This window comes from Macadamia integrifolia, chromosome 14 (assembly GCF_013358625.1).
Source record: "Macadamia integrifolia cultivar HAES 741 chromosome 14, SCU_Mint_v3, whole genome shotgun sequence".
Lineage (NCBI taxonomy): Eukaryota > Viridiplantae > Streptophyta > Magnoliopsida > Proteales > Proteaceae > Macadamia > Macadamia integrifolia.
The window spans coordinates 18520090-18543663 of record NC_056570.1 but is presented as its reverse complement, the minus strand read 5'-3'; the positions used below and the strand labels follow the sequence as shown (position 1 = coordinate 18543663).

General features: G+C 37.1%; 1 protein-coding gene across 1 annotated transcript; it reads left to right on the top strand.

Annotated features, from left to right (window-relative positions):
- Positions 1-466: 466 nt before the first annotated feature.
- LOC122062133 lies at positions 467-2528 on the top strand. The gene is made up of 4 exons (XM_042625800.1): positions 467-566; positions 705-831; positions 1947-2019; positions 2120-2528. The coding sequence occupies exons 1-4, from the start codon at positions 536-538 to the stop codon at positions 2381-2383; spliced, it is 495 nt and encodes a 164-aa protein (XP_042481734.1). The 5' UTR covers positions 467-535; the 3' UTR covers positions 2384-2528.
- The last annotated feature ends 21046 nt before the right edge of the window (positions 2529-23574 follow it).

Below are 23574 nucleotides of genomic sequence, written 5' to 3'. Positions count from 1 at the left end.
TTTTATATCCCAAGGATTAAATACAGTTTTATACATATCCAATCTGAATAGCTATACATGGCAAGTCTATACAAGGGATGATCGACAAAATACAAACAAATAAGAGATACAGAAATATTTAGCTAACAGGAATATGAGGATTCAACTGCTTATTCCAATCTTATGATTGGTCCCCACCCTCAAAGAGAAAAACAGGATGAAATAGCCATAGGAGTCCTGAATTTCTTCCTTACGTGAAGAAAGACTCTCAAGTTAAGGATTTAATTATTATATCTGGTAAAGAGGATCTGAATTGCTTCCTTACTTGAGACTCTTTCATTACTTCCTCCTAAAATTCTTTACCTATGAGAAATTGGAACCACAGCCTTCCCTCAAACTATGCTTCTTCTCAAAGGAATGAATTATACTCTTTACAATCTTACCTGATGGCCAAGCTTTTATAAATTTGTGTAATGGATACATTTAATAATAACGGTGAAGGGTTCTTCACTAATCACACCAACCTCATTCCATCCTCAGACAGTTAGAAGGAAAGATGGGGCAAGCCTTGAAGAGTTTAGCAGCTGGTACATCTCTCTCTCTCTCTCTCTCTCTCTTCTTTGAACCAATTTGTCTGAAGGTTTTACATGAAAATGCTTTTCTTTGTTCCTTTTCTATGGCTGCTCTGATCTTCTGATGACATGAATGAACATTTTTCCGAATAGGTGAAGACGAAAAGAAGGCTAAGGAAATCGGGCCCATAATAGATGAATGCTACAATCGCTTGTTTTCTGACCCCTCCAAGTTTCAGAATATGGATGCCTTCTACCATGCAATTTGTGAAACTATCGAGTAACTCTCTCTCTCTCTCCTCTCTCTCTGGATTTTGTGCTTGTCGAGCTTGGCTTAATTCCTATAGTAAAAGAAGTTCTTTAAGGGAATAATGGTCCTTCATCCTTGTATATTTCCCTCTCCAGCACTCAAAATCTGAATTTCTAGCCAATTTTATGACAATATATCTAAAGGGGGCCAACTTGGACCAACTCAGCCCACCAAAATCTTGGGTGAAACTTGAGTAGGCCTCACTGGGCTTAGCAACTTAGGTACATTATGATGGCCCAGACTAATTTTCGGCACTGCGACATGCCACCATGTGTGCTGGTATTTAGAATTAAGCACTTTGCTTTGTGGCACATGGAACATGTCCATGTTATATGCTGACCTTCCAATGTTCAAGTTTCAACCCCAAACAAGCTAAGGGAATAAGGGAATTTATTCATCACAAGGGATTAAAAGGGCATTTTGGGAAACATATAAAGATGTTCCCTATAGGGATTTGTGAACCCTAGGATGGAGTGGTGAATGTTCTAACCTGATGAAGGAAAATTCTCCTTAGTTAATTTTAAACTCGTTTTTTAATCACTTCTCATGATTATTTCAACCTAAAATTCAACCAGCGAGATGAATGTGAGGTTCTCTCTCTCATGGATCACCCCATATACATCCATGTATTCCATGTTGTAAGGAGGACAAAAAATGGTGGCATTTAGAGTGGATGTTCTTAAATTCCATATTACCCTACCCATTTCAATATGGCTATGCTTCTCTTTCAAGGCCGGCCAGGCCAGGCGACTACATACTGTAGTGAAGCTCCTTTTATATTATACTAAGCCCAACCTGTCCTGTCCCTGGCCATACTGCTGGGTGTCAACCTGTGTCACTTCCTCTTCTTTTTTAAAACATGACCCACGTCTCTTGCATCCTAATTCTAGGAAACTAGTAGTGCATCCAACTCCCTTCCGAAACATTAAATTTATTTTGGATCCGGCTCCTCTCCAAAAAGTCCATTAAAATTTGGATTCAACTCCTCTCGAATGCATTCAACATCCTAACCTGGACATGCTTAAATTTCTAAGGTTCTACCAGTACTTGAAAGTTGACAGAACTGCTTAATATCTTCATGACAGAGAAATCAACAAAAGGCTTGGAAACACACAATTTCACGTACCAAGCACTGAGACCTTCAAAGAAGCATTCAATGTAAGGATTATGCCCTGTACGATATTCTACTTAGAGATGTCCTAATGCTTTAACTCTTTTTAACTATGCACTAAAACGAAAAAAACGAAAATTCTTGCAGAAACACCATCAGACCAAAGACAAAGATGGCAATCCCAAGCCCTTGGATAAGGAAGAGTTTGGAAATATCCTACAAGCTGTGATACGTGATACAGGGGTTACTGGTGTAGGAGCAAAAGACATTCTCTTTTACATCTTTGGTGTTCCAACTACGGCATTAGTTATTAAGAACAGTTTGATCCCATCTGTGTTACCTAATGAACTGTTTATCCCAGGGATTACATCTGCAACTGTCTTCCTTCTCGCGAAACTCGGCAAGATATGAACACCTTGATCTGCAAGTTACTGATGAAATTATTGTCACCCAGTTGGGTTCTTTGTGTAATAATGAAATATTGTTCCTTCAATTTGAAGGACTCACCCTTTGCGTGCCTCTATTCAATTATGCATGGTTATTATATTTCAGGTAAGGGAGAAGGCTCTAAGCATGAGGTATAGGGGATAAAAAGGCTCTATACATAAGAGAACAACAAGGTTATTTCATGTGAGGAAGAGAGAGAAACAGACATGGGTGATAGAGTGATGGAGTTTGTTCAAGAATGCAGTGAACAAACTATTGGGAAAGAAGAATATTATACTAAAATTTGGCCATTGGGAATGCTGCCTCGCATGTGTTAAGGTATTTTTCAATCAAACATAGGGTTACATTGAGATTCACGGAGGAAAATTCTTCAATGGAATGCAACAATTGAACTTGTTATCGTCCAATGAAAAAAAGCTCCTTTAATAGTGAAACCCTAATTGAGAAGAGATATTCTCTTCAACTCTTTGTAACCTTACTCAATTCTGAAATTTTTATTATAGATTCACAAGAGTGATTAGGGTTTCCATTGCCATCATATTTGTAACTAAGCTTCTTTAAAGTCAACGGTCGTGATCGGGACTAAGTGATGTGATCCAAAGGGTGATCTCACAACTTGTCCAATATCACACATAAAGAACAGTCTGTGTGAGATATAACTATTTAACCCTTAAGTGATAGATATTTCATCTTGTGAGAAAGAACTTGGGATCTATGTTTCCAAAAATTTTTTGTTCCATTCAATGTGCCAGTTACAATATTTGTGACAGACACAAAAAAATTATCAATGCTAGCAAAACTAGGAAGCCAACCTTAAAAATTGTCGTGTAACTACTATGAGATCTCTTCAAAAATTCAATAAAAAATCATGTAGCAAATCCACTCGACAATGCTTGAATGAACGTCGAATAACACTCACTTTCACTCACTAACTACCAGGATCAAAACCCTAGAATCACTACTCTAAAATGAGGAGAAAGTATCACTGCTACTAGGGTAGGTGAAACCCTAATGCAATGTTGTGTGTGTGTGTGAGAGAGAGAGAGAGAGAGAGAGAGGTGAGAGAAATAACTTGAAAAAGAAGGATGGCTAAAGTGGAGGGATGCTACTGCAATTAAATATTGACTTGCGAGTGTTTGGTGGTTATTCTCTTAAGCAACCATGGGACTGTTTAACAATAATATCCCTTATATAATAAATTTTTTTTTCTATATAATTCTAAAAAAGGATTGAGAAGATACTAGAGAATGTTTAAGCAAACTCTTTTAGAATTTGAAATCCATCTCAAGTGGGGGAGGGGTTGGTCGTGGTGGGCTTCCCTCTTATCCACAATTACATATTGTGGTAACAGTTGGTGAGGCTCCTAAGAGAATATCCACCAAACTCTCCCAAGTCAATATTTAATTGCAGTAGCATCCCTTCACTTTAACAATATCATATAAAAGTACTTAAGGCGTGGTAATAATTACTGTTATCACCTTAGACTGTTCTAATGTATATAAAATTTGTACTGTTGGTTGGACAGGAAAAAAAAACTCGGTATTCTCCATTATATGAAGCGGATTCCGTATTGAACATACTTTTTGTACATGACTCGATACCATGAATCTAATACACTAAAATATAGTTTGAGAGGCATCAACCCTTGGTAAACCACAAATCATGATGCTTAGCTGCTAATATAAGTATTCCTCAGGTTAAGAGATCAATCATAAGCTACTAAGGAGAATCTCGATCCTAAACATCTAAAAAAATTCCATTTGAAATTTTCAAGTGATCTAATGCAATATCCATATGCATGTACACTAACACTTGTGCCTTTGAATCATCATTCCAAGGATTCCATAGTGTAATGAACATTTTTAGCAATAAACCTAATTAAAGACAACCATAGCTTTTTTTTTTTTTGGCTAACGATGGGTGTCCAGGCCTTCGACCTGACTAGTCCCGCCCCATACTAACCCCACAGCCGCATGGATAAGGTCATACTGGGGTTGAATGAGAACAACCCCAGTATTAAACAGTGAAGAGCATTAAACACCCCGCGTGAGTGGCCCATGGTGTGACTAGTGGGAGTCGAACTTAGGGCATCTGAGTTAACGGCTCGTACCAAGTTTGTTGTTCACCAACTGCGCTACCATAGCTTGTTAATATCATGTAATAATAAAATCGATTAAATACATTAATTATTGTATTTAAGAGACAGAATTCCAACATAATGTACCCAGCCCTAGATCATTTTCCCTTATAAGTAATGACCTTTGTGAGTTGAATCATAGATTAATTTATCAAAGTCTGTAATTTAAGGAATATTTAGTGAGTGGTCAAAGGTGATCATAACCTGTTTAATTAGCGAAAGCAACTAGATATGCATGAGAGGCAACCCTAAACACAATCTAGTACCTTTACGACAAAATTGGAGTGCCCATAGCCTTAAACCTTTTCACCAAACACCTTGCAGGCTTGCATGCTTCTTTCCACCACCGGCAGAGAGGCCGGCCAACTGGGCAAATCAGGAGAATTAAGTCCTCCTTTCATGAAGAAAGGTGGAGGAAACCCTCTTTAAACAACACAGTCATGTGTTGCCATTCCCTTCCCCATCTTATCAGTAGTTATTTTGTCTCATAAAAAAAGATTGGATTCGAAACATGAGATATGCCTCCAACAAGCTCAAATCTTCAACTTGTCTCCATTGGGGGACATGGTGCATGACTTCTTACTCTAACTCCATCCAATCAACTTTGAATATGGGTTAGAGTACTACTTGATTAGTGATGGGGTTTGTTTGAAAAATACACATGAGAGGCAAATGGCATGGAGATTGTTGATTCCCCATACCCACCTTAGGATTTTGTCGGATCAAACATTGCAAAGTGGGTCACTTTTCTTGTTTGAGAGAGAGAGAGAGAGAGAGTTTAATTAAGGGAATAAGAATGCATGAATTTTTTTACATTTTCCAAGCTTCCATTCATGAGAGAGAGAGAGAGAATTTAATTAAGGGATTAAGAATGCATGAATTTTTTTTACATTTGCCAAGCTTCAATTCATGAGAGAGAGACAGAGCGGTAGAATTTTAATTAAGGGAATAAGAATGCAAGAATTTTTTTACATTTTCAAGCTTCCATTCAAGAGAGAGAAGGCTTTAATTAAGGGAATAAGAATGCATGATTATTTTTTCCAAGCTTCTATTCATGTAAAGAAAAAAAGAAGTAAAAATTTGACTCATCATGGTCCCAGGTTCGATTCCCCATCTGTGTATCTGTGATTTAAGTGGAGATTATAGTGATGAATTGCTATGCTAATCTCACCGAGCAAGTTGACCTGGACACCTTGGGTAAAAAAATAAAAAAATTAAATTAAATTAAAATTTACTTCAAAAACGAAATAAGATGAGAATGTTTGAAATAGAAATAAATAGTATATAGTTTATGGTGAGATCAAATATGAGGAAGAAGATGTGATGAGGGAAAGAATTTTAAGTGAAGCATGCACCTAGTTATACGTGGTTGTTGTTTGTGGTTCAAAGTCTTCACTTCCCCCCCCCCCCCCACGGGTGAAACACTGACCACATCCAAGGCCAGATATCAATTCAACTACCAGTACGTATTCCTCTTTTCTTATCTTCAACTTTTTCTATGCTTCCTGTCTAGCTATATTAAGGCTTGTCAAAGTCATAGCTAAAGAATAGGTTTCATGAAATTCTATATTTGACAACCTTTAACTAAAAAATAATTAACAATTGACCAATCACTGCTTAGGTGTGGTGGGAGTTTGAAGTCTAGGTTTGCGGCTAACTTGGGTTTTTAATAGATGTTGCTCTGTGCTCCCCAATCCCCAAACATGTCGGTGTTTATGCCATTAAGTCGGTGAAGACGGTCTCAGGTGTTCAACGGTGAAGACGACTCTCCTCGATATCTTCTACATGAAACTCCATTTAAGCTCCAATTATTTTGTATTATTATTATTATTATTATTATTATTATTATTATTATTTTCCTTTTTACTTAAGTAGGTCTTAACATTTTTTTGGTAGTGAACATCACCCTCCCCTCCCCTCCCCATCCAAATGGTGCATCCACGAATAGATTCCCATTTACCGTGATTTAAGGGAAACTTCGTCCATTATTATTATTATTATTATTATTATTATTATTATTATTGTTATAATTATTATTATTATTATTATTATTATTTTTTTTTTTTAAGAACTGATCCAGGGGACTTTACTTAGACACATAAGAGGGGAGGATGGGAGACGGTAAGAAAGGAGAGGCGGAATGCATGTGACAATTGTTAATCCCTAGACCACAAACCCAGGGCCTGCTCTACAAGCAGAGACTGCAATTAGTACGTTATGCATTGGATTCACAGTCTAAGCAGTGATTGGGACCTTTCTTGTTCATTATGAGTTGATCTATAAAATTTCATCCAATATAAATTTGAGTAAAGGTTGGGGTGCTAGCTCTATGCTTACGTCTCTTTCCTCTTCTCATTAGTTGAGCCACTCGTGGTGTGCCTGATATCCGTCGGTAGGTTTTATACAAAAAAAATAAGAAGAAGAAGAAGAAAATGATTAGAAAGTCAAAGATAAAGTGTAATTACATAAAGAGAAAATAGAAAAAAAAAACAAAAATAATTAAAGATAAGAGAAAAATCATGGACCGTTCATTTATATTTTCCTTGACATACAAAAATAGGAACCTAAACAACCAACACTATAATCACATAGTAGTTTAGTCATTTATTCAGGAAAAAAGAAAAAAGAAAAATAGTAGTTTAGTTGATTAATAATTAAGTATTCCTAGTGCAAGGTAATGGCGTAATCAAATACTATGACCAACCAAGTTATAGCACAACTATAGTTTATTTAAGAAAAATTTATAACTCAGCTATGACTCAATGATTAGTAGATCTCTTCCTATCGGGTCAAATTATAGATTAATCTGCATCAACCGCATATCTTCATACAATAGACAATGTGGTAGAAAGTTCCATCTAGTTCTTTCTACCATAAGATCAATTATTTTGGATCTCTATACCACTGATTCATTCCAATCCACTCATTTTATTTAAGACTTTGTAATCCCTTTCTAGGACTACTACTCTTGTTTTTTTAAAAGAAAATGTATTATGGATTGATAATCGACTGAACGAATAAAATATTTTAATACATTAGCTTATGAAACCCGATTACTTAGACGAACAAAAATAGTGCAGAGATTTATTAGCCCGACTGAAATTGATAAGCTGAAATATTGATTGACAACCCACTATCAATATATTATGGTCCTAGCTACAAGTCCATACACAGTTAGAGTTTCCACGTTACTTAAATTCCTGTTCATTCATCGCTGAATACACACTTGTGACCTTTGTTTGGTTTAACGTAAACTGTCCAAAAAATATTGATTCTTATTCCCCATTCTCCTAAGCTCCATTATGCATAAGACCTTTTCTCTATCTACCATGTAGCCTAACCTATGTATGTACTATCATGTAGCAAATAGTGAGACATAACACTTCACTAGACATATGTCTAGTGATTGTCTAGTGAAGTGTGAAGTGTAGTTTACCTATAGGGTTATCCTAAACTTCAATTTGCATAGTGAATCTTAACACATCACTATCCGCCACATGGGGCCACCAATGTACTACCATGTGGCAGATATTCCTTTTTTTATTCTTTATCACTATTAATGGAAATTTTAGCATTCTCTCTCTCTCTCTCTGTCTTGTAATGTGAGGGAAAGAAAGAGTGATAGAACATAATGTACATTGCATGCATCCATGCAATTGGGTTGAATGGGCCTCTACTGGGCCCTAATTTTAATATATGAATGGGCCTTAATATGGTACCCAGTTTAGAGCAATTAAAGTTCGGGCCAGTAACATATACGTAGACAAACAATGGTTTTATAGATACCACATTACGAGTCCAACACTCCAACATGCTTGGAGCCTTTGGCCACTACTGCTTCTAGCATCAACAATAATTTATGTCAAGTGGAGGGATGTTATATGTTAGGTTTAGTGGTCTATCTCCATAATATGATCTTGTCGTTGTATTATTCATGGTCTAAATTATTTAAATAGATTTTTTTTTTTTAACAATTTTTAAAATATTATATTAACATAGGGTCTTCATTCTCACATATCAAATTTTAGATTAATCCGAATTTGCAAAGTGGTAAAACCAGGAATTAAAAAACTTTGCATTATCAAGAGATGTACAAAACTAACTACACTGAGGTGCATGGACATATGGGGAAGGATATAAATTAAATAAATGGGTAAATAATCAAATTTAAGGTTGAAATTTCACAAAACGCCTTCAGCATTTATTAAATATCCAATGGCTGGATTCACTACATCACTCTTCTATAATTAAAGGAATTCTATCCTAAATGGTCATGTAGGAAACTCTTTTCTTTAAAGAACAATATGAAAAAATTAAGTATTTTAATAATAGGATCAAGTTTTCCTACACCCACAATGAACGTAAATCCGTTCATCACAAAGAATCCAGTCCACTCGATAGAGGGAGGGGAGGCAGGACATTCAACCCTTTGATCTACACGGTGAATTCACCACACAACGAGGAAAAAGGTTTGTCCTTAGCAATAATAATTTTCATTAATTATTTTGGATGCCATGTTTGGTGCCAAGGATAAGGTATGGAATATAAAAGAGTGGCAGTTTTACACGTCATAAGAAGAAAAGATGTAATGTTGCATTGAACGTACGTCAAAGAGGATTAGAGGAGAACCAAGTACTCAATTTTGAATCAAACTCAAGAACTAGATCTTATCTTTTAAATATAAGAAGGGTTGCTACAAGAATATTCCTATTTTTGCAATTCAAAAGAAGAGATTTTTTTTTCTTGGGCACAAAAGAAGAGAACGTTAGATTCATGCTAAAAGGTTTGGCACGAATCAATCCTATTTTTCTATTCAAAAGAAAATGGTAGATTGCCAAACATATTGGAAGAATTAAAGAGATATGACAACCACCCGGTCCAAACTAAGGGTGTCAATCTAGAATTGAAACCAATAACTTAAATTAAATCAAATCAAATTAAAAAAATCAATTTGATTTTGGTTTCAAAATCTATAATTTTTTCTTAGTTTGGCTTGATTTTGATTTCATGATTGAAATCTCGACCAAATCCAATTACCCATTTTCGAACAAAATAAATCATGTATATATATATATATATTTTACCTTTTTAATCAATGTAGATGATAAAATTTATTCCTTTCTAATGTTTGGAAAAAGTTTGACGGATTATGACTCTTAACAAATAATGATTTTTTTGTTGTTAGTGAAGAATTAAAAAATTGGACCAAACACCTAAAATAGGGTCTAAACTGAATACGAATTCGATAAAAAATCGAATAGTGAGCGGAATAAAAACATAACTGTATGGGTTAGGTTCTGGTTTAGAAAACAAGCTTATTCGATTTCGATTTCTACATACAGTGATATACCAAAAATGAATCGCAATAGCATTTCGACACGTGGCATGCGACCTCCTAGAGAATTGCTTCTACACGGAGTTGAAGAGCCCTAAAAGGAAACATATCTTTCACGGATCGGGTAATCATCCAAAAATCTCGCTTCCCCTCTTTAATAGACTCCCGATCAGACTCAATCTCCACAAGTATGGATGCTAAATCAAATCCTCATAATAGGATTGATTCTCCACGCATGAAGGAAACCTATTGGGATACGATCGTGCAACCGACCTCCAAAAGGAAACCATCTCCAAGCGGGACTCTACCCCGCCCCTGGCTATAAAGAGGGAGTAGAGTCCAAAGTAATTCATTCTATAACTCACCAGCTACTATTGCTTTCATTTTTACTCTTTATTATTGCATGGATCTGACTTAAGCATTAGAGAGTCACCCCTGGAATATGTTGGGGGCATCTCTTCTGTGATTCCCCCCTGTACAGATTTTCAAGACAGATTTTGACGGCAACAGATTGGCTTTGTTCGTCCAAAATAAGATATTAACAAGTTTTCAATGGTGAGGAAGACATACGAGAAGAAGAAAATGGCGCAACCCTCTGCTCCTATCTAGATAGGTCTCTTCTACCGCCCTCCACCAACACTACTGCAGAGGCAGAGAAAGACCAAAGTGGATCAAGTCGCAAAACTCAGTAGTCATGAAGCCACCAGTGAAGCCATCCTATTGGGAAATAGAGTCAACTGCCGCCGAACCCCTGGTATCGAACCCATATGACCTGATAATTAGGGCCTAATTTGAAGGATTAGAACAATAGTTCCATCAGCTAGCTGAAGTGGTGTGAGAGAACTCTAACGCCATCGCCTAGGCAAATGGAAAAAATTCGATGAGCCGGAGCCACCACCATAATGAGCCCCAAGATATTCGTAGCATCTCATATTCAATTGGATCTTACTCTAACCCTTGTATTCGGACAAGCGGAGAACATACCACTCGTAGAGGTAAAAGACTAACGATTCCTGATGCCTAGCTAGAAGAACCTCAACCTAGGGAGGTCAATGAGGCACTGAAATAAATGATACGAAACCTCCAAGCTGAATTCTAAGAAGGCCTCGTAAAACCAGATTAGGGCAAAAAAACCCGGACTTCACCAATGACCGGACCAGTTGGAGGGATTCAAAATGTTGATATAGTTCCACAAGATCTTACAAAATATTATGCACCGAGCGCATCCACTCACATTTAGGAAGGTAGCTCAGACATGGTATAATCAGCTCCCTGCCAAATCAATCCATAGTTTCTAAGAACTTAGCTAAGTTTTCATCAAGGGCTTTTGAACCGTATCAACTTGATAAAAATCAAGCAGAGGAAATGAGAGTCCCTCCAAGCATACATGAAACGATTCAATTAGGAGAAGTTGGAGGTAAGGGAATTGAACTCGGACATAAAATTCGCAACTTTGTTCGAAGGAATCAAGGATGGGAAACTCAACTACTCCTTCGCAAAGTGAGAACCCAAGGATATTACAGACCTAAAGACTTGGTGTGACAAGTATATTACCACTTATGAGACCATGCGATCATGAGACGATGATCAGGAGGGTACATGACAAGAAAGGATTCGTGGCAAGAGATAAATGGACATAGAAGTACCTAACCAAAAGAGATTGATCAGACAAAAAGAAACGGCCCAAAAGTCTGCCGAGGAAGTATGATAATTACTATACTCCCCTCACCTATAAGAGGTCAGAGATCCTACCACAAATCCAAGACCGGTACTATGTCAAGTGACCAGGCAAGCTTTCATAATGACCATGATCATAAAACTGATGACTGTTGGCTCCTCAAGGGGAAGATTGAAAGCCTCATTCATAGAGGCTACCTGAGATAATATTTCAGAGGGGGCAACATAGATCAGAGTGGTCGAACCAATGAAAATGATCGTAAAATAGAGTAGTAGGGGCGGTGAGAAGAAAGATGCCCTTATAGAAGAAGAGGCTAGGATAATGGGGAATGAGAGAGAAATAGGCTGGTTGGACAAAAACACTTGTAGAAAAATTAAGTATCCCCTCCAAGGGTTCTCAGGAAACCCAATTAAGGTCGAAGGGTTCGTTAAGCTATCACAGATAGCGAGGACTGCAAATCAAATATCCACAGTCATGCTTGAATTCCTAGTGATTGATGTTTCGTCTATGCACAATGATATCCTCGGCTAGTTTGGACTAAATAGCCCAGGGCTATTGTTTTGACGTCTCATCATAATATGAAATTCTCGGCGGAAAAATGAGTCGAAGAAGCAAGGAGAATCAAGATTAGGTCAACTCATTTTACCCTCATAGATGAACACCACAGGGGTTACACATCACCATACCTCAAATTTTTAAGACCGATTGAGGCAGAATTAGCTTCCATAACATACACGAAGGAATATGTGAGTTACACATAAGGCGTAGAGCCATAGCCCATAAGGTATTAAGAAGCGGGTTTTATTGTCCAAGTATGCAATGGGAAGCAATAGATTACGTGTAGCATTGCCAAAAAAATGCCAATTTTTTTCTCCTATAATAAACCAATCGGAGACTAAAATCTTAAATCGAAACAATCCTCTACCATTTGCTTTGTGCGGGATGGACATCCTAGGACCATTTCCACTAGCAACTCGGCAGAGAAAATTTGTCATAGTATATGTTGACTATTTTATGAAGTGGGTCAAAGTCGAACCATTGGCTATGATAACAGAGAAAAATGCAGAGGAATTCTTTTACTAGTCAATCATTTACAAGTATGACATCCCAATGATCCTCATACTAGATAATGTGAAGCAATTTAATAATCCCTCTTTCAAAAGCTTCTGCAGTTAGTACGAAATCAATCACAGGAAGACATTGGCGGGGTATCCACTATCGAATGGGCAAGCTGAAGTCACAAACAGGACCTTACTCATTGGTGTTAAAAAGAAGCTGGAAGAAGCTCAAGGGCTCTGGGTGTGGGCATACAGGACAAACTACAGGATTACTATAGTAGAAATATTATTCATGCTCGTATACGAAACATACAAATTTCAATAGTACAACGAGAAAAGAAATCAAGGACTTTGAGCCAATCTCGACTTACTAGACGAGATCAGGGAAAGTGCGCAAGTCCATTTGATGGTGTACCAATAAAAAACCACCAAATACTACAATGCCTAAGTCAAAGAAATGATGTTCAAGGAGGGCGACCTAGTACTCATAAAAACTACAGTATTTAATATGAGGAACCAAGGTAAATTGGCACCCAACTGGGAAGGGTCTCATCGATTTGCCAAGGTTATCCGATTGGGCTCATATTACTTGGGAACTCTGGGGGCAGGAAGATAGATCGGACTTGGAATTCAAAAAATTTGAGAAAATATTACTAGTATCATGTTACTAGTAGTCAGTACTTAGCAGCTTGGTTTTAAGTATGACTTAATTTTCTATTACAACTACAGTCTACTTTCAGTATTTATACTTTTGAATTGTAATTTTAACAGAGCCGATTTATTTCACCACATCATTCGTTACATCTAACGAATACTAATATTAGGGACAAGTAAAGCCACTAACAACAAGGTTAAAAATCTAATATGAAGTCAATTATTAACTGACCGAATGAAACACGTCCGAACAGAATGGGACGAGCAAAAGCCTATTAAGGCACATGCTTATAAGCCCTAGGGCTCAACTTGAAGAACCAAACATAGTTGAGCATAGTGGGCCGAGTAAGTGCCTATTAAGGCACGTGCTCAAACATGGTTGAAAAAAGTGGGCCAAGCAACGGTCTGTTAAGGTACAAGCTCACAAGCCCTGGGAGTCAACCTGAAGAGTAGACTAAGTCAAAGACTTTTTAAGGCACATGCTCATGAAGTCCCCTACCTGAAAGTCTAACCACTGTTGTAATATACCTAGTTAAAATTTTTCATGAAAAGCAAAAAATATTCCATTGATTTGAAGAGCTTATAGAAGGAGGGTCCTAGGCCAGGTACAAAAAATAAGAAAAAGAAAAAGGGACATCATTGATCCCCATCCTTCTCAGTTTAGTCATCGGCCGTATTAGTTTGGAGATAATACACCCTAAGGTGTCAAGGAGTGGTCAATTTCTAGCAACCTCAAACTTGTCCTCTGAGTCATCCTCCTTCTCATCAGAAAGTGACTTAGTAATGGAAAAATCAAGGGGACAAGTTTTGAACGACAATTGGGGAAAGTTTTCCTTCACCCAATCTCGGTGGGCCACGGTTCTAGTGACTAAAGCAAGTAGCCCTTTGAGATAGAACTCCTCCTCAAAAGCTTTAGAGGCCCTACATTACTCCACAACGTTGATGCACGCCTCTTCCATAACAGTCAACTTTGCCCGCTCAGCCACTACGAGCTTCTCTTCGAGTTCGTTACTCGCCTTCTTGTGAATCTCCACCAACTCCAAGTTCTATTGCTTGATCTTCTTCTACTGTCACATGGCAATCTTCTTCATGACACGAATTTTTTCCTCGGCCTTATTCAGAAGGCCCACCATGTATTTAAGCCGAGAAATTCTCTCACCCACGTGGTTCATTGCTTATAAAGAAGGAATTAGCCAAGATAACCTGAGATAGCAAGAACAAGATAGCAGCCCACTCCGGCCATGGCCACCCAAGTGTTAGTGTCTGAATTCATGCTGGGCAGAGGCTCCACCTTCCTTTTTAGAGGAAGATGACCTTTTTAGAGAACCTCCTAAGCCACACAGAAGTCCCCCTTAGGGGTATCAATGATCTAGACGGACCAGTTGGGGAGGAAACCGACCTCATTTATTGAAGCCCAAGCAAGTGGGGGTGAGTGGAGGCAGAATGAAAATCCCCGCTCCTTGTGAAGATGGATCTATCTCGCCTCTTGATGTTTGGCCATCGAGAGCACTCAAGGCTTGTAAAAATGAGGTGTCCAACTTAACCAGCCACGACCTAGCCTTCTTCCCTAGCATGTTAAAGTCATTGAATACCTTCTTATTTTTCTCCTTCTCTTTCTCCCTCTCCTGCCTCTTCTATTGGTGATTGGGTTTCTGCCTCGCTAATAGCTTGGTATACTTTTCATTTTCCATCATCGTTGCAAAACAAAAGGAAAATTAACCAAAGATAAAATCAAAGCCATAATAGCTCAGGCAACCGAGAAGTCACCTCGGCACAACCTATTCTTGAATAGGAAACCCTCATCCAACCGAAGTTGCGTCTTGGGTGGGTACAACTCACTCTTAGCCATCACAAGGGACTCGAAGTTTGCCCTAATCATGTAAGGGAGTTCATGTTGACAATCGACTATGCTCTCCACTAACTTGACAAGAAAGAAATGGTTCCGCTAGCCATTAATAGAACTAGGGCCCCCGCTATTATTTTGACATCCTACCTCTGACAAAAATAATACCACCCGTTGTCAGAGGTGTTGGGTTAGAGATAGAGGCACACCTTAAAAAGATCAAGGAAGATCGGACGATTGATCTGTGCGAAGAATATTATGAACTCAAATAGGGATCATAAACAGTTTCCTTAATCCAAAGTTTGCTTAATCAAATATTTAGGCATTGGGACAATCTCTTCAATAACAGAGGAGAATAAAGCAAATAATGAACCCTCCTTTACAATTTATAAATCCCTAGGCATGACCTTTCATATTACTAAGGCAAAAAAGATGACGTGGCAAAAGCTCAGCAGGACACTCGAGTCTACCATTAATGAACTTTGATAGTTATACGATATTGAAATAAGACATAAAAAATGCCAAAATTTTGAATCGCTCAAAATTGCATAGGCTTGTAAGCCCTGGGGCTTGGCTAGAAGAACTAAATATGGCCGAGCAGAGTGGGCCAAGCGAAGGCTATTAAGGGATGTGCTCGTAAGCCCTATGAATTGGCTAGAAGAGCCAAACATGATTGAGCAGGGTAGGCCAAGCAAAGCTTTTTTAAGGCACGTACTCGTAAGCCCCAGGGCTCGGTCAGAAGAGCTAAACATGTTCGAGTAGAGTGGGCCGAGCCTAGCCTATTAAGGCACGTGCTCGTAAGCCCTAGGGCTTGGCTAGAAGAGCCAAACATAACCGACCAGAGTGGGCCGAGCCAAGCCTTTTAAGACGCGTGCTAATAAGTCCTAGGCTCAGCCAAACGACTAAACATGGGTAAGAAGGATGGGCTGAGAAAAGCCTTTTAAGCATGCGCTTGTAAGCCTTGGGGCTTAGCCAAAAGAACCAAATATAGCGAAGTCGAGTAGGCCGAGCCAAGCCTTTGTAAGGCATGTGCTCATAAGCCTTGAGCCTCGGCCATAAGATCTAAACATGGTTGAGAAGAGTGGGCCAAGCCTAGCCTATTAAGGCACATGCTCATAAGCCCTAGGGCTCGGCCATAAGAGACAAGTATAGCCGAGCAGAGTGGGTTGAGCCAATCCTATTAAGGCACATGTTTATAACCTTTGGGCTCCGTCAAAAGATCCAAACATGACCGAGCAAAGTGGGCTGAGCTAAGCCTTTTTTAAGGCACCTGCTCGTAAGCCTTGGGGCTCGGCCAAAAGAGCTAAACATGGCTGAGTAGAGTGGGCTAAGCCTAGCCTATTAAGGCATGTGCTCATAAGCACTAGGGCTTGGCTAGAAGCGCCAAACATAGTAGAGCATAATGGGCCGAGCCAAGCCTATTAAGGCACTAGCTCGTAAGCCCTGGGGCTCGGACAAAAGAGCCAAATATGGCTGAGTAGAGTGGGCCGAGACAAGCCTATTAAGGGGGTGTTTGGTTCGATAAATCAAATGGTGTATGTATCAGATATGAATGTCAATCTTTTGATAGACATTCTTCTGAATTATGTTTATTTCTGAAAAATCGTTTGGTTACCTTGAGGCTAGTACATGTTTCTCGCCGGTTGAGATATTGGCTTTCGTAGAGAACTTCTTTCCACTTTCTCCTTTTATACTAGGTGGTAAAAAGGTTGCACAAATCTGAGTTTAAGTGTTGAGGTAAACTCAGATTTGGAACACATCCTTTATAATATGGTCATTCATGGGAAGTAGGGTGCTCACTTATAAGGGTCATCCTAGTAGAATCAAACAACTCCAAAAATTAAGAATTATCATTCTAAAGAATGTCATCCCAAAGATTTACCGAACCAAATACCCCCTAAGGCACCTGCTAGTAAGCCACCTCGACTAGAAGAGCTAAAAATGGCCAAGCAGAGTAGCTCAAGCCAAGCATCTTTGAGGCACATTCTCATAAGCCCTAGGTGCTCAGGTTGAAAAGCCAAACAAGGCTAAGCAAAAAGAAAGCCGAGTTGACCTAGTAGGCACAAAAAAAAAAAAAAAAATCTTACTCACCCAATTCAAACTTGCAATTGGCCTCTGAAATACTAAAAAAGACTTGCAAATAAGGTGCTGACACATGCGACGAAACAACCCAGAGAATCGCTTCTTTAAGGAAACTGAGGAGCCTTAAAAGGAAACAAATCCTTTAGGGATCAAATAATCGTCCAAAGATCTCGCTTCCCCTCTTTAGTGGACTCCTGATTGGACTCAATCTCCAAAAGTATGGAAGTTGAGTTAGATTCCCATAATATGATTGATTCTTCACACCCAGAGAAGGAAACCTATTGTGATATAATCTTGCAACCAACCTCTAAAAGGAACCTACCTCACCCTTGGCTATAAAAGAGGGGGGGGGGGGGTAGAGTCCAAGACAATTCATTCTATTACACTCATTGGCTATTACTGTTCTCATTTCTATTATTCACTGTTGCATGGATCTGACTTAAGATTCGAAGAGTCACTCCCAGAGTACGCTCTAGACCTCTTTTGTGTGATTCCCCTTGTGTAGGTTCTTGAGACAGATTTCGACGGTAAAATAAAATATTTTAAACCAAACTAAAATCAAACCGAGAAAGTGAAACCAAACCAATTGACAATCTTAGTCTAAATAAACTTAAAAAAAAAAAGACGTAAGAGGAACTAGATCCTCTCCAATTGTGCTTAGTGTCCAACATAGACCTGACAGCTGAGAGCACCTTGATAGCACCTTTACACACGAGTGTGCACCCCAAGGGACTATAAGATCAATGATTGGTCATCTTGAAAAACGATACGATACAAATATGAATCAGCTTTGATTAGAACATTTTACCCTTGGTCCATATTGTTCTACCGATATGGGATCGACCTGTACCGGTCCAGCCGATTTAACAGGATCCCCAAACCATGACTATAGTGGATTGTGGAAGGTCCATTTAGAATCTTAGAATAAAATATGTGACATCAATACGCTGATCTAACAAAAATTAAATAGTCAAAAAAAGAGTTCTAAACATGGGAAAAAAATAAAAAATAAGGACAAGCATAAATCAACAAGCGCAACACATGAAAGTTGACAAAAAAGTTGCGACATTTACCAAACTTAGTAAAGAACCTACTGCTGTAAGAGCCATCCTGCAGCCATCTTCAGTATAAACAAAAAAAAAAGGACTGGAAATGGGCAGAAGCATCTCCCTTTCACTTTCTTTTTTCCATTCTTCGTCTTCTTTCTCTGTCTCAACCGTGACTCTCACCAACTTTTAAAATTCTTGAGAGAGAAACAGACGTAGACGTTTATGGGAACAGATTTAAGTTCGGATGCATTGTACTTGATAATTTTTTTTAAATAAAAAGAAAGAAAACGCAAACATAACATATATGAAAAGCTTTCTTTCATTCATGGCGTCATCATCTTCAGTGTTATCATCATCATCGTCATATCTAATACTGTCATGTAATCTTGCTTTATCTTAGCTTTAATTAATGAACCGCCTGAAACTGATCTCTGTCTCTGTCTCTGTCTCTGTCTCTGTCTCTCTCTCTCCCTTCTTTGATTACTTCATTCGATGTTTCGAGACGCAAAAGCTTTCAGTACTGGCCAGTGGCCACACCTCTCTCTCTCTCTCTTTTCTTGTTCTTGGACCAGTTAGAGAGATAAGGTGGAGAAAAGCCAAACAGTGAGTAGGGTGAGACAAAAATAGGAGAATCTGGAAGGCGAAACCGACAGTTTTCTTGTCATTTTTTTCTGAAAAGTTGCGGGTTGATTTCCGTTATAGCCCCTTGAATTTGTCGCTTTTGGGTCTACCACATCCTTAGTGGTGACAAAGCTAAATAACACAAACCTATACCCAATAAAACTATAATAGAAAATTAGAAATGACTCCTGCTTGTGGTGATGACATCGGGAATGATAAGGTGTTAAGAACCCTGGCCCACATCTCTTTGCTAGGGTTTTTCTATGTTAACAATGATTAATAACTTAAAAAAAATGATTAATTACTTTTACCGGTAACCACTGCTATAGGGAGGCTAATTCGACGGTAAATTTTACTTAAGAAAAAAAAATATCCATGGTAAGTTGCTTCCATGAAAAGGGGTTATATTGGGAATATAATCTTAATTATGTTGATAATGATTTAAATTGAGACTATTAGGGGAGGTTACGGAATCGTATTTTGGACACTTTGAAAACCTGCTTAGTTTTTATATAAAAAGAAAAAGAAAAAAAAAAAATCTATCAAGTCTTCTATTATTTCAAAGATTTTATTGATCACAATGTTAAAAGTGATTCTTCGAGATAATTGTATTATCGTTTGATCTGTTGATGGCAATTAATGATATGGTATATTTTTATGATTGATATGTATTATTCTCGTTTAGTACATTTTTTTTTGTTTTTATAATATAATTCTTTATTGATCTTATAGCAAAAAAAATTACTTGGACAAGTCCTGGTCCAAGTTCAAAGGAGAGATAATTTGTTCAACTTTCCACTTCCCATCAGATGCTTGACTTCCTTTATTCCCTTTTGCTCTCCCCCTCAGGTTCCCATCCCTAGATTTCCCTTCATTGAGTTTGGACATATGGAAATATTCACATCTATTTATTTTTAGTGAGGGTACCTTTTTTATTTCCATAGTTGGAAAACTAGGTTTTGATTTGGGCAAGTTTTTTGAGTTTGAGTAAAAATTTTACAAAACTTGATCAAGAGTCATGTAGAGTTAACTAAAGTAAAAAAATGACTTAGACGTATAAACTCAATCGGTTTATATTTGAGTTACTAGTGATTCAGTTGTTTTTCCCGAATCACATAAAACTCGACGAGTTAGAACGTCTTTTAAGATGTGGTCTAACCCAAATACTAAAGTAATCGAAATTCTTATATATTTAGTACTCCAATCTCCATTATCCCATAAACATTAATTAAGTGGTGGTTAGCCATTGGAATCTTCTCCCTTACCTTGCAAGTCGGCAACTACCAAGCCAATGATGGTGAGGCAAAGCCTCGGATACACCATGAACCATCTCTTAGATGGAGCTCCACTTGCACTCTACTCTTCTGAAATGTCCTTCGTCTCAGGCGTTGAAATCTATGGTTCATTTTAGGGATTTCTATGTGATTTCCATCTGAAGCTCTTGCAATTTTCACATTGCCAATGTCATTCTTAACAATTTTTCTATGGCTCGCCATTATTATATAAACATGACTCGCCTAGTCAAAGTGAGTCAAATTTTCTGATCTTGATAGTTTGGCTCACGCAGTCACCAGGTTTTGAGAGGGTGAGTCGAATCGAAAAACATGGTTTTTCCAACTATGATTATTTAAAAAAAAAAAGCATTAAAAATGTATTAAATAATTTTTAACCTTTTAAAAAATATCATTTTTTACTCTGTAATTAAGAACTTTTAAAAATAAGATGAGGAACAATTAAAAGAAGGTTACTTCTAAGTGTTGGACATATGTCCATCAAACCCTAATTAAGCATATTAATGTACATTATCATTTTATGTGCAATATGTTGTCCTAAGGTTATACATTGAAGTGTCCACAAATAGGGACAATATTGGGCATATTGTTCTTAGGATTGTCATGTTATATAGCTCTGTGATTCAGTAATATAAACGTGAGCAATATATTGTACATGTGTTAGGCATGATCATTATGAGAGTTTTGTATGGATTACCCTTAGTTGTTTATGCAACAAACTTTGATAATTGTTTTGTTCCCATCACTGAGTTGTCCCTACCATCGTAGGTATACTTATCTGAGTGTGATAGTGGCTGATGCATACACTGGCGATATACTGGTAGGTTAGATCCATGATGTGTATCTATGAGTGGTTGAGATACTCAACATAGAATCCACTCCCCAGTGAAAAAGAATACTTAAGATAATTTACTTACAATGACTAGACGAAACCCAAACTTGGTGGCAATTTTTTAAATAGTTTGCAAACACATTTAAATAAAATGAGCAAGAAAACGCTACCCTACTAGCGCAAGTACATGAGGGAGAGGCAGACAATTTTGGGTCTTAAAAACCCTATATCGTTGGCTATGGGTAGAATAATCTCTCTCTCTCTCTCTCTCTCTCTCTCTCTCTCTCTCTCTCTCTCTCTCTCTCTCTATATATATATATATATATATATAAACGTTATGTTGCAATCTCCCCTGCTAAGTATGCCAACCAAATGGTGTTCCCACTAAGGACGCATAAGCTGGGCACAACCAACATGACTCATACCAAGTTCGTTGCCACTTTCAATCACTTATGCAGTCAAGACTCAAAACACACAAGCAGTTAAAGACTATCAGATTCTAATGAATTCCAATCGGGTCCTGATCAATGAATTGAATCCTTTTTTATTTAGTTCTAGTCAAATTCCCTAACATATATAATTTTCTTATTAGCTTTGATATGTTTTCATAAAATCTAGAAAAACCAATGTGAAAGATTTTTCATAGAAGTATTCTTTGTTAACAATAAGTTATGGATTACAGTTGTCCCATATGTAACCTGCAAATAATAAACTTTAATTAACTTCCATCAAGATCCCTTTTATTGTTAATCCGCTCCCATGACTTATTCTTTCTCCCTTCATTTTTATTTTCAATTTGCCAAATCACAGTAGAAAGTATTTCCTACCATATATAATATACTTTATTATAAGTTATTTCTTTTTATTTATAATAAACTTTGCTGATCTTTAGCAAAAAAAAAAGAGAAAGTATTTCCTACCATATATATCATCAATACTTGATTGCATGGTTAACATTTGTATTAGATTTTCTAAGTTGTAGATCATTTTTTGAGATATGTATCTATTTGGATATCTCATTTTTATTAGTTTTGCCTATATTTTTAGACTAAAAAACTATGCAGACATAAATGTGAATAAGAATAATGACTTCATTTCTTCACTTTCATGAGATGAGCTACTTTCAAGGCAGTCAAAATATCTAAGTAGTTCAAGGTTATATGATTTTAATGATTATCAAATCTTTATGCATAGCTGTATTGTCTTATTAGCTTTATTATGTTAACAATATTAGGTTTAGACCAGAAAAAAAATTGAGTGTGAAAGAATGTGCAAAAAAATATTCTCTGTTGATAATATTCAATTAGGTTGCAGTCAATCTCAACTATGTAGCATATATCACATCAAAAGAATAAAAAACAAACAAAAAAATCTCATATATTGCATGCAAATAGAGAAATAACCTCAAAATAAAATAATTGAAAGAAAAAATTTTGCCCTCTCCTGTATGACTCTTACGTCGGCACATGGACTAATGGGAGGGTGGATGGAGACGTCAACCATGGAAAAGATCGTTCAACTCCTATGTGATTTATGCTTTGCACGTTCTCCCATTGACCTGCACGCCAGCACAAGTCATAGGGACAGGTAGAATTCCTTTGCTCAAAAAAAATAATTTAAAATTTGAATAAATCCTATTAAATTCTCATAAGATCCCATAATATAATAAAATCTTACGCATATGTACTATGTGGAGACCTATATTTTCATCTTTATTTTCAATATACCTATTAAAGTTTCTAAAAACTATTTGTGGCAACTTGTGTTTGGTTGCATATATCAAGAAATTAAGGTCTTCAATACGTGAATCTAGCTTAGAGATTAAAAATTATGGCTTAAGTATGTGGCTGCTTTACACAAGAGATTGGTATTTGGTAACCACATAATATGATTTTCATGTGTCTTGAATCACTGAACCTGCAGAGATCATTTTTACGTTTTTAGTTATCTAAATAAATATTGCTTTATTATCATTTAGTATAGTTTGCCAGATCATCATCTTTAGTGTTTGGTAGACCAAAAAATTTGGTCTTCATATGTCTTGAATCATTTTATTTTCTAGTCAAATTCCTTGCATAGTTGTATTGTCTTATTAGCTTTAATATGTTAATAAAATGTAGATTTTGTTTTGATGTGAGAATTTTCCGAAAATTATTCTCTGTTGATAATATTCAATTAGGTTACATTCAGTCTCATATGTAGCATGCAAATAGAGAAAGAACCACAGAATAAATTTTTTAATTTAAATTCAAATAAATCCTATTTAAATTCTCATAGTATCCTACTAAAATCCTGTACACGTGCCTCAACTATGAAAGAAATCATCATATTACATCATCTTGAAAATTATTTTTAGGTCTTTGTCCGATTTCTAGATGATCTCTTTGATTTAGTCTTTGTTTATTTTCCTGTGTCTAGGTTATTGCTCGTATTTTGATTTCTTCTTCTGTTCCCTTCCCCATTCTTTTCCTCTCCCCTATTAGAGCCAGATGTTCTTTGCGCTTATTGAATATATGCCAATTCATTTGAAAAAAAATAAAAACCACTTGGGCACGTGTACTATGCGGAGGCCTA